Source organism: Rhamphochromis sp. 'chilingali', assembly GCF_963969265.1.
Source record: "Rhamphochromis sp. 'chilingali' genome assembly, chromosome: 9".
In the NCBI taxonomy this organism is placed as follows: Eukaryota; Metazoa; Chordata; class Actinopteri; order Cichliformes; family Cichlidae; genus Rhamphochromis; species Rhamphochromis sp. 'chilingali'.
Window position 1 is genome coordinate 29,244,496 of NC_137936.1, and position 14,693 is coordinate 29,259,188.

The 14,693-nt window shown below is 36.8% G+C and overlaps 2 protein-coding genes across 2 annotated transcripts in view; one reads left to right on the forward strand and one right to left on the reverse strand.

Annotated features, from left to right (window-relative positions):
* cenpp (centromere protein P) overlaps positions 1-14,693 on the reverse strand; it is a 120,470-nt gene that overhangs the window by 33,870 nt on the left and 71,907 nt on the right. The gene's annotated exons all lie outside the window — the stretch shown is intronic.
* aspn (asporin (LRR class 1)) lies at positions 2,049-13,340 on the forward strand. The gene is made up of 8 exons (XM_080891094.1): positions 2,049-2,287; positions 4,526-4,805; positions 6,037-6,149; positions 8,141-8,354; positions 9,596-9,706; positions 9,970-10,063; positions 10,458-10,596; positions 12,025-13,340. Exons 2-8 carry the CDS (start codon positions 4,568-4,570, stop codon positions 12,220-12,222), a joined length of 1,107 nt encoding a protein of 368 aa, XP_080747220.1. The 5' UTR covers positions 2,049-2,287; positions 4,526-4,567; the 3' UTR covers positions 12,223-13,340.

Below are 14,693 nucleotides of genomic sequence, written 5' to 3' on the forward strand. Positions count from 1 at the left end.
ACATCATGGTCTAATCAGATCCCTCCAGTGTTTGGGAAAATGGCATCTTTTAAACTGACAATCTGGCTCCCAAGAGGCTATTGTTTCAGCACACAGCCATGAAGCTGTGATTATGGGGAGCTGGAAACTGAGTCTGAGGTTTTAACCAAGAAGGTGGACGTGTTTAAGCTACTGGTATCTAATACGTGAAGTGGACATAGTTCTGTGAGACTTCTTAAATGCATCCAACTAGCCTCAAGCACATTATTTAACACGCTTTTAAAAAGACAAATTACATAAATATATGTAGCCAGTTATGAAAAATACCACAAAAATGTAAATGTAATGTAAAATTAGCTATATATTCGTGAAAGTTTAAAAAGTAAAAGTTAAACTTTGAGACATGTTCTACCCATACATCAGAGAGGCATACATCAACAGGGCATGTTGATTTTCCAGCTTCTGGGAACAAGAGATGTTTTCCCTTTTTTAGCCTGGAGGTAAAATCAGATTTTTGCTGCGTTTCCCACAAGTTGTTCATGAGTTTATTTATTGCTATACCAAGTCAAAAGCTAGTGGTAGGAATAACAAGTGATAAAACTGAGAGCTTACGTTTAGGAATTTCCTTCAAAAAGTTTGTTGCACATGAAAGAAGTCAGAAGGCTCCTTGTTGATGTGATGATTATTTAACCAGATCTGTGATGGTTTGGAAAATTTGATTTCCCCACCAAGACGATTCACTAAAACCAAAACAGACCCGATCCCATTTCGGGTCTTCTGACTGCCAAACCAGGGCATATTTGGATGGTCTGGCTCAGCCATAAGTTGTGCAATTCCAGCTCAGCTCAGCAGAAAATACCAGAAGTAAATGGAAAAAGGAATTGTATAACACTTGAACCCCTGAGGGAACAAGCTGTTAGCTTTTCCATTCTTGGGAGGTACTTCTCATTCCTGCTTCAAATGTAAAGCTGAAAGATTTCCTACTGTGTCTTGTTAAGACAACATCACGCAGAGCACAATATATAGTAAACTTTAATTTGATGTTGCAAAGCATCACCTCCAATTATCTTTTGTCTCTGCTTTCCAAATCCACAAACAGGACATTTATAACACCAAGCTGCCAGTTCTGACTGACTGTAATGGTATGTTGTATCACCTTAAGAGTGTATCACTTCATTGCCAAAGAGTAATACACCTTAACAAGTTGTTTAGAATTGTGGACATCTGCCTGTGGGCTGATATAACGGAAATTGTTCTCAGTTCTTTTTTTCCATAAAGTTTTGGCTCTAGAAAGAAGACAGAAAAGGTCTAGACATATCATAAGGTTTGTTATGTAACTGTTCCTTACACCTTTATTCAGACATGACAGCAGCTTTGCAAAAATGCAAAGCACAACAGTTATGTTTCTACTTATCTCTACAGTTTAAATACAAGTAAATCTGCCAAATAAATGTACTTTTGTGCACAAAAATGAAAACTGAGTGCCAAACATTTCTTTTGTTTGCTTAAAAATAAAATACTTCAGCCACTTTGATAATATGATATATTCTTCCAAAGTGTATAAATGCATTTCCACTTCCTATGGGTAAACTATATTCAGAGACTGTTGCTGTGTTCTTATATCATGTTTACCTCAAATTTTCTGATCGCTAGTCTTCAGTAATATTGATCTAAATGAACTGTCTACCAGTCCTTCACCATCACCCTAAAATCTCTGAGAGGGCAGGCTCAACTCCACCCTGTTGTTTCAATTAGACAAACGAAACCGCTACAGCAGCTGTACAGTTGTACTATCCTTTATTAACCCAGTGCCAACGTGCCTCAGAGAAGAAACCATTCACACTGATGTAAAACAGTTAATGTGGCTGAGAAGGGAGGGGAGGTGACAGACCTACCAGTATGTTCTATATATAAAGACTTGAGCATACAGGAGTCTGAATCTAACTATTCTGGCATTACTTCAAAGCTCCTGATGAAAAGCACATGACTAAACTCTTAACAATGCCTTTTCAAACTTAGCCCCACAGGCCTACAGATGGTGTGATCACTCAGAGAATCAAGAGCTCTTTACTAAAACCGAACCTCTCACCCTTACCAGTGGAAATTTTCCGTTGGTGGGGGTGTTCAGGGGACCACTTCCCCCCCCCCCCCTTTTTTTTTTTCCCGGAGAGGAAGGGTGATGCTGTTCTTCGTTCACTGGGAATGTATTGACTGAGGATCCAACTCTCAGCCTTCCAGCTGGACCCTGCTGCTGCTCTGCTCACTGTGTGGGGTTTAAACCAGGACATAAACACACCTGACAGCTGAGGTAGGACACACCCTGGATTAATTTATTGTTTATAAAAACACCAACTCATATTTCTAATGCAGCAAGCTAATGGTACTGTGGTCAGTTAGCAAGACTTCTGTTGTTACCTTTAAAGTTACTAGAGGTGTTTTGGTAGAGCCAAATTACTAGGCTGCAAATTCTAATCTGCCAATTTTAATTTAAACTGCTGATGGCTATGGCAGGGCATCCTGATACTGATAAATACTTACTTGCATGCAATAAGATTGTGCTTAGATCATTTTACAGTGAAGTTAAGTTTATATGTCTCATGTTGAAAGACCAGTCTAGTTTTAGGCTTTATACTGAGAAGAGTAATACATTTATGCATTGCTTGGGGTCTTTGCTCATTTGACAAAAAATACAAAATACGGTCATGGTACCAATAATAAATGCATAAATGCATGGAAAAGGTAGTTTATAGTTTCTAATTAAAATTCCTATGCCAGATGTATAGGAGACGGCTCTAACCATGGTATCAACATTTTTAAAAATCCCTAAATTAAAAAGAAAAGGTTCAGGCATAAATCCGACTATCAATTAAGTGTTGACTGTCAATGTGTCTATTTCTTACTGATTATTTCTGAAATCATCATCAGCATGCCCAGGACTTTTGGTTTTAGCTTCAGTTTTAGATTTGGTGTTTGTAAAGTGAATGTTTAGACTCAGGACAGATGATCAAAGAGAACAAGACATCTGATGTTTAGAAATGGAAAATGACGAGTATTTTCTGACCTTTTCATGACTAGACATGTAATAATTGAGACCAAGTGATATTAAAGATAATTTCTCAATGTAAGTGGTAATAAGATTATGAGAGTCCTAATGAAAGACATCTGGTTTGAATACTTATGAAATGCCTCTTTAGATGTAAATATTTGCTGCGCCAGTCAGACTGCAGTTAATGAAACTTCTAAGGTTTCAATGGTTGTTTGACTCAGTGAAAAGAAAACAACAACAAAGAAGAATTATTCCCAACTTACTGCACAATTGGAAAGCATACATGAAGCATTTGATGTATTTATAGTATTTTTTTTTTTGGGCTAAATGTTCACATGTGGAACACAGACAGACTGGGGGCAGAGGAAGGGGGTCGGTGCTGTGCAGTATTTGCTGTCAAAGCAGGATGCTCGACCACCACCACATATTTGTGGGTGGACTGCACGTTGAACTGCACGGCTCAGAATCCATCAAGATTAGCAGAAGCACGGAACCAGACAATGTCAGCCTCTCTCTGCTGGTTATGTGAATATGTAATCGAGGAGGATATATAAATCATGTTGTGAATGACCACAGATGGTGAATAGGTGAGAGCTGGAGAAACATTTATGTTGGCTGCAAGAAGTCCTTTCCAGAGGAGGTTTTGAGAGCTCCATGGAAACACTGGTAGAAAAAAAGGGTAGCACTTATGAAAATTGATCTCTCCAGGAAGTCCACATGCACTTTCAAATGTACTGTTTTAGTAATATTCTTAAATCAAGCTGTAAAAATGAAATTTAACTCATGCACTAAAAACTGCTCATGTGTATGGTGAAATTAGTACTAGTTTTATAAAGCTCCAACACCACCAACAATCTAGAATGGTGGTTCCTATAAAGCTCTGACTGGATTGTTTTTAGGAAAAAACACAACCCAGGAAAAACTGCAGCACAACAGTCAGAATGATCAGCAATTATACATTACAGTGGTTCCTAACTGTGGCACTAGCTGCATTAGTTTTTTTTAAGTAAAAATGTAGTCAAGAAAAGACTGATAGATCACTAGATTAAAAAAAGGTTGGAATAGACAGTTCTCAGCTAACTAAATACTATATCCTGTAAGTGTGCTTTATACTGTGCCAGAACTGTTTTGTTCTGTTGTTTTCTATTCTGGTAATTAATTAATAAAGTTTTCTTGTGATGCTATCAAGTTCAACCTCCACACTGGGGACTACTTAAACATGGCACTTTGAGTTACTTTAAACAAGGATGATAAGAACACTAGTAAGAGGGGTTAACAAATCTAGCAGGCACCATTTTACTCAGTTATTACACTATACTAGAAATACAAAGTGAGCTGAGAAAAATAACTGGTATGTGAATTTCAGTTTTGTTCAGGCTGAAATAAAAGTTCAGGTACAAAAAAAAAAAAAAATCACCAGTGGAACAACCATGGATGCAACGATGCAACTGTAATTGTAAATGTATTCATTTTTTCATTCATTTATCCTGTCTTTCCTAGAGTTCTCCTTGGCTGCTGTTTAACCACAACTCTAATAAAACCATGAGGATCTTCCTCTTGCTTTGCCTGCTGGCGCTAGGCAATGCCAAACCCTACCAACCAATCAATGTAATGGACTACCTGAAAAACTATGACACAAAAATCCATGAAATCATGATGTCGGATTCAAATGATGATGATGATGACGACGACGACGATGATGATGACGACGATTACGATGACGAGGACTGTCCAGCTCATTGTCATTGCTCACCCAGAGTGGTGCAGTGCTCTGACCAGGGTTAGAACACACTCAGTCTGAAGTAACTCATTATGTTATATTATGTTACTAGAAACATGGAGTGTGCTAAAACACATTCAATTCAAAACGCTATGTTAAGTCTGCCATATAAGATGATAGGTAAGGCTAGTGATAATCTTATGTTTATTCCAGTTAAATTCAATGACAAAAATATGACTATGGTTTAGTCTGGCCTTAAGTTACTTCTCTATTTCTGGCACTCATATACATAAAATAGAACAGCAATCATGTAGTAGTTGCTGTATTTGTCTATGTGAAAACGTTTTTTTAAAATAAATATTTATTTTAACATCAGTTTTATAAAAGGATATCAGCAATCTCTGCCTTGCAAGGTTTTAGGATTTATCTACCACTGAAAGCAGTCTCCAAAATCCACTTGAGCATTAATTGCTAAAAAAAATCTTAATGACATCTTGTAAGACATGCTTGCCTAAACCTTGCTGATTAACAGCAGTTGGGTGGTGCATATATGACTAACATCACCATGACCACAAACTGTAGAGGAATATCTGAGATAGTACTTAGTCATTGCTGATTTGGGTTTACAGGAGGCATTACAGTATATGAATTTAAAAAAGTGATCAGGACTAACAACAATTTGACTGTTAAACTGTTGTCATATAACAAAATATATGAATGTTAAGACACTGATGAAATTTGGCATCATATATACATTTAATGTGAACTTTCTAAAATGTAGGGGCAATGCAGCCAAACAATTTTCACACACAACTCACCAATGGAACAGGAAAGCCTTCATTTCCAGCATTTCAAAAAACTAAAATTTTCTATTTGGTTTTGTGGTCAAAGTTCTAGAACTAAAGTACATTAAAGAACTACAGTACATTAAACTCCAAAAGCCCAACTTACAGTAAAGTGGGGCTCTCTTATACTTTGGTACTAGGATTAAGCTATGAAAACACCCAAGGGTCCACTGCTAATCACTCCAATAACTTAAATTTTTTTAACCAAACGTTCATATACTATTGGCACACGCAGCAGCAGCTTGTGATTTTTTTCTGAAATACTATTTGGTATAATTACCCCAGACATATGACCCACTGATATTTTATCAGAGACCTAGGATAATCAGAAAGACAACAATTTCTTTTTCACATGTGTATCTCGGTTAAAAAAACCCCCAATTATTTCCATCATTTCTGATCCAACTCTTTCCTTTAAATACGCATTTATGTTTTTTTCTTAACAGGTCTGATATCTGTTCCTGATAAGATTCCAGAAGACACAGTGATGATTGATCTCCAAAACAATGATATCACTGAAATCCAGCAGGATGACTTTAAAGACCTCAACAAGCTTTATGTAAGGCATCCTTTAAGAACTAGTTTACCCTGCGCATGGTGCACTGAACATCAGAACTACTTACTGTTAACATCTAATATATGAAGAAGCATGCCGGCAAGTTAGTTACAAGCAAATGTAGTAACTGAATGGCATCAGTCCACCTTAGAAAACCAAACTACATAAGCAAATAAGTTCCAGTCACATTATGCATCCTCCATATGTTATGTACAAGTACTACAAAAGAATGCACGTTTTAGCAATGCTCATATACTGCACATGGAGGGGAATGCATTACATCATTAAAAATAATGCTGGATAACTGGACATACCAATCTTTCTACTAAAGATTAAAAGAGCTGACTCAAACATACTGTATTCACACATCAGCACAGCTCTTCTGCTCTAAGCTGGGCAGAGTAGAACTCTAAACTGACCTCTGTGACTGAGGCCTTTGTTTATTTGCAAATGTCCTGTTGTACAATAACCCAAGAATACAAAGTTAGGTGAAGCTCATAGGTATATTATTAGGTTTGATGGTATGCTGTCTTAGCATTTACATTTACAGTTATTCCCCCAGTAAACCCTCTTGTTTAAAAGTTTCCATGAATTAGGAAAAATCCAAGCTGCAATAGCTCAAACTGAGGGCAGGACTGCATAGTTTCTTACACTTAATACAATGCAAAAACTTCTGATTATGCCAAAAGTAATGATCATGGATAGTTTTGTCTATAATGAAATCACAAATTACCACAAAGAGATCCATCATGCCTGACCTAAATGCATTGCAGCTCGGCAGGAAGTCAGAAGGGGTGAAAATGCAGCATTTTAAATGAAATATTGCACTGGGTTCATAATTAAACACAAAAGTGAAGCATAATTTCAAGAAAGGATGCAGCATAATAATGGTTTGATCTTATCAGCTTGTTTTCATATTTGCTTGGAGCCAAAATTGTACCTGAAACTAAAACTGGATTAAAATTGTGAAGCCCTAAGAGGCCAAAATGAAACATCAAAGTCACTTAAGTCAGTACGGTACAAAATCTGGTAACCATTAATTGTTAATGGTACACTTAACACTACATAAATTCAGACCTAATGACACATTAAATAAAACAATTAGAACCATAAACCATAAATGTAAATATTTCTGCTAATAAATAAATTATGTATGTAATTTGCAGTTTAAACCCCACAATACTCATGGGTCAATATGGGAAAAGTTGACTGTTGTTATAAACATAATATAATGTCCAGCTGATGAGGTCTTTTGAAATAAAACTGGCCACATTTTTTGTTCTCCCTAGACCTTTAAACTGAGACACACCAAAGACAAAAAAACAGCACAAATTAGTACTAAGGCAACAAGAACAGACCTGGTTCTGAAATTTAAAATGAGTCACATTCAGCCCCAGGATATCAGTGACTGACCATGCTGTCTTGTAACTGTTACAGCTATGAGATAGGGAGAAACAATGCACTGATATCAGTCCAAGAGCAGCCTTCAAGGAAAAAAAGAGCTACTTTTTATAAAACTCTGCTGAGAGAAGCTTTATCTTTGATCTGTAGACAATGTTTTCTCAGCTGAGAATAAAACACATCAAGGCCTAAAACACTGAACAAAACCAGAACTTCATGCTATTATTGTGGTTAGTCACAGTGCTTGAATAGTGCAACTGACCAGCATCTTGATAGTGCTGAATGTTGTTTACTTCATAGTCTGCTCATTGATTCTAAATGTAATAAAGTCTTCATGACGATTCAAGTCTCACTATTGTAGTACACTACAAAAAAAGCACAACATAACTTGAGCAAAACATAAATGTTTTCAATCATAAGCATATGTTGTTCTTTGTTGAAAACCTTTTACCGAGCACAGGTTTAATGTTGGCCAGAAAAGTTCATTCTTTGCTGTTTCAAACTTTCCACTCTTTAACTTTGTGCAGGAAATGAAGCAAAACTGAATTTGAATCTATAAAGCTCTATTAAAGTTCCCCTTTTCCCTAAAACAGGGCCTGTTTCTGATCAACAACAAGATCTCTAAGATTCATCCAAAGGCCTTCAAAAACATGGACAATCTCAGACTGCTGTATCTGTCCTACAACCAGCTGATTGAGATCCCTGCAAATTTGCCTCCCAATGTCATTGAACTCCGCTTTCATGAAAACCAGATCAACAGAATTCAGAAGGATGCATTTAAGGGCTTGAGGAAACTTCATGTGTTGGGTAAGACCCACTTTTAGGTTCTTCTGTCTGGTTAACTATAGCTGTTCTCTAAAGGCAGTGGTGTATGGTTCTTCGTTAAGGAAAGGTCTGAAGATTTATTTATTCAGTCAAAAGAGGAATCATCAGGAGGTAATAACATTACTTTAACAGTGAAAGATAATCAAACAGAATGAAGGAATGGCTATAACCTAGATCTGGCATGAATAGTAATTACAGACTTACATAAAGGTCCAAAAAGCTCTTAATCCAACATAATAAAACAAGCTGGTTGCTACTGCCTTTCAACTGCCTTCAACTTCTACTGCCTACTCATACTAATATAGTATTTTATCATCTGCCACCTCTGTCGTTACAGATCGATAAACTAATAGTTAATGCAACAACTGCATCCAAACCCTATATCAATAGTCTCTATATCAATCAATCTAAGGACTAGATGGTTAAAGGAAATCATAGTGGCTCTAGGCTGCAGGTCAGTTGTGTTAGTCCAAAACATTGTACAGGTTAACATGCAATTGAATTTAGGCAACTAAAAACTCTTTACTTAGAGTACCTCAAAGGTTCCCCTCATGATTAAACAAACAACCTCTTAATGGTCAAAGTATTAGTGGTTTAATCACTATATAACTGTTAGTGTTTGTATGATAAATTTTATCTTCTCATATATCTGCAAGGGTTCTACTGACCATGCTAAGTCTAATTTAATGTGAATATGTCCACATAGATATGGTGGAGCTTTAGGCTTGAGCTTTTGGCTCACAAGAATATTTATACATGCACATGACCTCATTATTTGAAACTTTGACCATGTTTAATAGGAGCACCCATCATTGTAACAGTGTGTATTGTAAGACAGAAAACAATGAAAACCCAATAAATCACCTTCAAAAGACCAGTGGAAAACAGACATAACACTTCATTTGGACAAAGAGTTCTGCCATTACAGCAGCGACAGAATGATACGATCAGTAACACAATCACTTCAAGACCTTATGCAGACCAAGCCAAGATTTTGTTATCAATAGATCATTTAGAAGACTATTGTCAAGACTTTGCAAGCTGTCCAGGCTTATTGATTAATTCTATTTATAGAGAATGTAAACAAAGCTGTACAGATCTCCAAGAGCAACAGATGAGAATGTCATTACAATAGATCTGTTGTACTTTACTTGATGCAGGTTCTCTATTGAAATAATGAATCATTAATAATAAAACCAGATGTTTTGTGCTTACTCAAATAGAGCTGGGGGCCAACCCTCTGACCAACAGTGGAATTGAGATAGGAGCTTTTAATGGCCTGTCGACTCTGTATATCGGTATAGCGGAAGCCAAACTAACTTCCATACCAAAAGGTAGGATATCACTCATGTTATGTTTTACTGTTTTAAACAATTAATTTTAAAAGCTTTTACACTTTTCTTTCTCCTCATACACTGACAGTTTTACACACTGGGACCTAGCTACACAGTAAAGTTAGCTGTAAAACCACTAACTTCAATTAATATGATGTAATTTGATAAGTTTTTTGTCAAATCATTACAAAAGATCATAAGAAATAAATCATCTTAATGTGCTACTTACACTGCTTATAATCACTGTATGTTGTGTCTTCCAGATTTCCCATCCTCCATTACAGAACTGAGTCTGGACTACAACAAGATCTCTAAGGTGGAAATAGAAGACTTCATCAGATATAAAAACTTGCAGAGGTGAAAACCACCAATCCTTTAACCTAAAAGCTGATTTTTTAAAAGACATCCTTCACTAACACAGATTTCTCCTTCATGCTTTTGGTTAGATTAACTTAACTTTTCAATCAACAGGAATAACAAATTTGTAAACACTGGTGACTGTTTACTCAAACATTCAGAAATAAAACTGACACCAGAATTAAAAGGAAAAAAAAACACTGTCACAATTTATAGTGTTTTCACTCCACAGCATGATACTAATGATTTCCTAAAGACTGATTCTAGTTCCCACCTGCAATCTTGCACCACCAGGGCACCATAAGTTAGGAACAACAGACCGATATTAAGCAATTATGCAAGATGTTAAATTTTTTTTAAGCTTCTATATCTTAATAACTTGTTAATTTTACAGGCTAGGACTAGCTTTTAACCAGATCAAGTATGTAGAAAATGGCAGCCTTGCCAACACCCCGAAAATCCGTGAGATCTACCTGGACAACAACCGTATGAGAAAGGTCCCGCCTGGCCTTAGTTCCCTGCGCTACCTACAGGTGAGATATGGACACTGTCACAATGCTGCGACTTTGGTAAATAAAATTAGCAGCACAACTCAAACCTCTGTAAGTCATAACTGTGCAAACTTTATTTGTGGGTGAGCGTCCTTTTACTATAACAACAGATGTTTTAGACCAAATTGACAAAGGCCTAGAGACTCATTGTTGACCCCCTGGCAACAACCGATCAGTGAGCAGTTGTTGGAGGTTGCTAGCTGGCTGTAGGTGAAATTGGTAAAAAAGCTATTGCTATTCTTCATGCACCTTGAAAGTAGCTTAACTTGTACCAGAAACCTCCATTCGGTTTTCAACTATTTCAATATTATTCAGTGAGTAACTGGTGAGTGTCCAAACAGGTCAGGGTCTTCCATGCAAACTATGGGTGAACAGGAAAATCTTCAGCAACCAAAGCAAAGACAACCTAATGAGACCCAGCAACCACTTTCCAACTGTTTTTTTTTTTAAAATCATTCCTCCCTTATACTCTGTGGTTGCCAAAGAATTGCTGACTGATGTCTAGGCCTGTTTGGCATTATTACCTTCAGTGTCTTTTTTACGCAAGCCTATTCTTGCATGTGGATGTGAGAGCAGACTATATTTTATATGTCCCTGAGTATGCAGGTTCTCCTCTAATCTGAGCATTTTCATTATTTCATATGAGTGAACTTGAGGGTCACTGCACTACAAGAAAAAAAAACTTGCAGGTGGAATGCACTTTTTCAAAACCCTTTTCTGACAAAATAATTCCTTACTTAAACTTAAAGGTGCAATGTATATAATCCTCTAAAATAATTGCCCAAATTAGTGCCTAGAGGAGTTTTAAGATGTCTGCTGATTTGTGAGACTTGTTTGTTGAAGTACTTGTTGAAGTATGACATGTGACATGTACTTTGGATGTGTTCTCATGGTGTACTCCAAAGGTTTTGTACTCCAAAAGTTTGGCAAAAAAACTAAACATCTGTGGTGTCTGCAGCCGTCTGTGTGCATGTCCACAAGCGAGTATAATCCTGGTGTAACTTTTTTCCACTTATATACACTCACAGCTGCTAATGTGTAAGTGGAACAAACATGAGAGCTTCCACCACTACTCCAATATAAGAGTAGCTTGAGCAGAAGTCTCACAGTCATGATATGGTTCTTGTAGAATGACTCAGTCACAATGTAAATAAAAAAGGAAAATATGTTTGCAGGAATATATTTCAGCCTTCCAAGCAAGACAAGACTCCTTTAACTTAGCAACCTGGAGTCATTAAGTAATGCCTAACAGACCATTCCTCCTATTGGGTTGTGTTTATGAGGTTCCAGTGTAGCAATAAAGCAGTAATAACACATAACTTTTACTCATGCGTAGTTTGCTGTAAAAAAAAAAAAAAAAAAAAAAAAAGCAGAAGAATAACTAACACAAAATCCTGTCCATCTGTTCAGGTAATTTTCCTCCATGGCAACAAAATCAGCAGTGTGGGAATCAACGACTTCTGTCCCATCAGGGACAACAGCAAGAAGAACCTGTACACTGGCATCAGTCTCTTTGCCAACCCTGTTAAATACTGGGCCATACAGCCGGCAACCTTTCGCTGCGTGACCGGACGGAGGGGTGTACAGCTTGGAAACTTCAGAAAGTAGTGTGGAGGGAAATGATAAAATAAGGACATAGCTGGAAATAATTCTGATAGGCTAAAAACAGATTAAACTCTCCTATTAAAGGGTTAACCGTTAAAAAACAAACAAACTAGAAAGATGTATATTTGAACCTGTAGCACACAGGGAATGAAAGTACCATTTACACCCTGATGAAGATGAAAATGATATCATAAGTTATAACACTAGGAAATGTTTTTAGCAGCTACAAACATCATGAAATAGAAGGATGTCACAGAACGAACAGCATTACAATCAAATCTTAAAACAAGCGCCCTGCTCACCTTTGTAAGGTGCATGATAGGATGTTTAGCTTTTGCCTTATAGCTTTTATTCTGTACACTTTCTTAGGAATAAAGCGCCTCCCTCTGGTCACTTTTTGAGCAAAATCACCCAATGATACGAGTGGTATTACATGCTGTACATGTATTGTTTAAAGAAAGGAGATTCTTTTTTTCTTATTATTTTCTTTCTAATTTTAAAACCGTAAGCATTGTTTAATGAGATGTAGAGTAGAAAAGTGTTTAAGTCTTTGTAATACTTACAAAAACTTTATTTGTATTATGAAGAAGCCTTTTTTTTCAAATTAGATGTTGTAATTATCGTAGAAGAGTCACTAGAGGCCACTAACAGGAGCTGAACAGCTACACCTATACTGAAATATCTTTTTCTTCCAGCAGAAGTCTGTACGGTCAGTGGTGTTGGCATTATGAAGTGCACTTTGCACACAGTGATGAAGTGTCACTTTGAAGCCCCATGTCTGTGGATATTTTACATTATCTCAATGCATGTTTGTTATGTTTTTATTTAGAAGCTGACAGCCTAATGTCAGACTGGATTATACATTGGTCTTGAGGCAAATACGTCCTCTGCAGGACTGGGGATATACTGATTACCTGTAACTAATGTATAAATTTACCCCTGTTTAAGAGAACTATAGCATCCATGTGAACTACAGTTAATTTTAAAATAATAAGATAGGAGGATTCATAATCTGGATATCTGAGAACATCTCATGGTCAACCATGTCCCTGTTTCTTCCAATGGTCTCTGATCTGAAATGGTGCTATATTTATTGAGGATGTCGCTAAATAAAACTGGAACATCTCCACATGTAAGTCTTGACTTTTTATTTTAAAAAACAAAATAGGTGAATTTATCATTTCTATTTGGGAATCTTAGAATTTTATTAATTCATTTTCAAATGAAAATAAGCTGTATACACATATTCAAAAATGAAACCAAGGAAAGTTAAAGTCTATTTTTTATAAAACTTAAATAAAAAATAATAATAGTTTGGTTATATTTGCATAATATAAAATACATACAATTTTATTTATAACATCAAGAAAATTATGTGTGAACTGCAGCCTTCAGACATTTTTGACTAAACATTATGAATGTCATTTAGTCTACAAAATATCAGAAACTAGCAAATGTTGAACATTTAAAGGGATTTTCGCCCAAGCTTTATAAAACTATTCAGTTAAAATTTTTAAGACGGAAAAGAAAGAAAAAAATCCTTAATAAAATTTTAGCAAATTGACAAATGTTGAGTCTCTGTACACTAGAGACATGGCACTCAAAAAATGCCAAAATCCTTGAAATGTATCAGAGAATTTGACAACAACAAGTGTGGTAGAAGTAACTACCCACTTCCAAGGGAAAACTTTTCAAAGATTTACTTTGGGGTAAACTTTTTTTTTTTTTTTTTTTAGATAATGCTTCACAATAAATGCTCGAATAATTGCACAGTGCCCTCTCAAGATGGCTGCCAACTGATGAGACAAAGAACAAGAAGTAACGGTTCACACAAGGCAGAACTCCAGATTCCTTATTTGTTGTGCCTGGTGACATTTCGAGGACACCTGGGCCCTGTGCTTCGTACGTCGCTTACTACATCCAAGATCAAATGAAACATCCAAGACCAAATCATCGCGCTAACTCTGAGCTCGCTATTCCGGTTCCCCGAACACACCTGTTGTTGACGATTAGTATAGCTGGATGAAGTAATGTGAGATCACTGGGTGGCCCAACAGGGGCTACGCATCGATAGTAGAAACATTGATCGGCAACCCTTTGATTGGTCGGCGAAAATGTCGAAGGAGCGCGCTCGGTATTTTTCGGCAGCAGAGCAAGAACTCTTGAGTGAGGGATTTCAGGAGTTTCAGAGTTTAATTAAAACGCAAGGGAACACTGCAAAGGCTGCAAAAGCAAGGAGAGAGGGCTGGCAGAAAGTTGCTGACAAATCAAACTCGTAAGTAATTCAATAATAACAATAATAATGGAGTGGATTTATATAGCGCTTTTCAAGGCACCCAAAGCGCTTTACAATGCCACTATTCATTCACTCTCACATTCACACACTGGTGGAGGCAGCTACGGTTGTAGCCACAGCTGCCCTGGGGCAGACTGACAGAAGCCAGGCTGCCATATTGCGCCATCGGCCCCTCTGG

Coding starts and splice junctions, on each gene's coding strand:
- aspn (XM_080891094.1), top strand. CDS start 4,568: ATGAGGATCTTCCTCTTGCTTTGCCTGCTGGCGCTAGGCAATGCCAAA. Junction 4,806..6,036: donor GGTGCAGTGCTCTGACCAGG/GTTAGAACACAC, acceptor TTTTCTTAACAG/GTCTGATATCTGTTCCTGAT. Junction 9,707..9,969: donor ACTAACTTCCATACCAAAAG/GTAGGATATCAC, acceptor TGTGTCTTCCAG/ATTTCCCATCCTCCATTACA.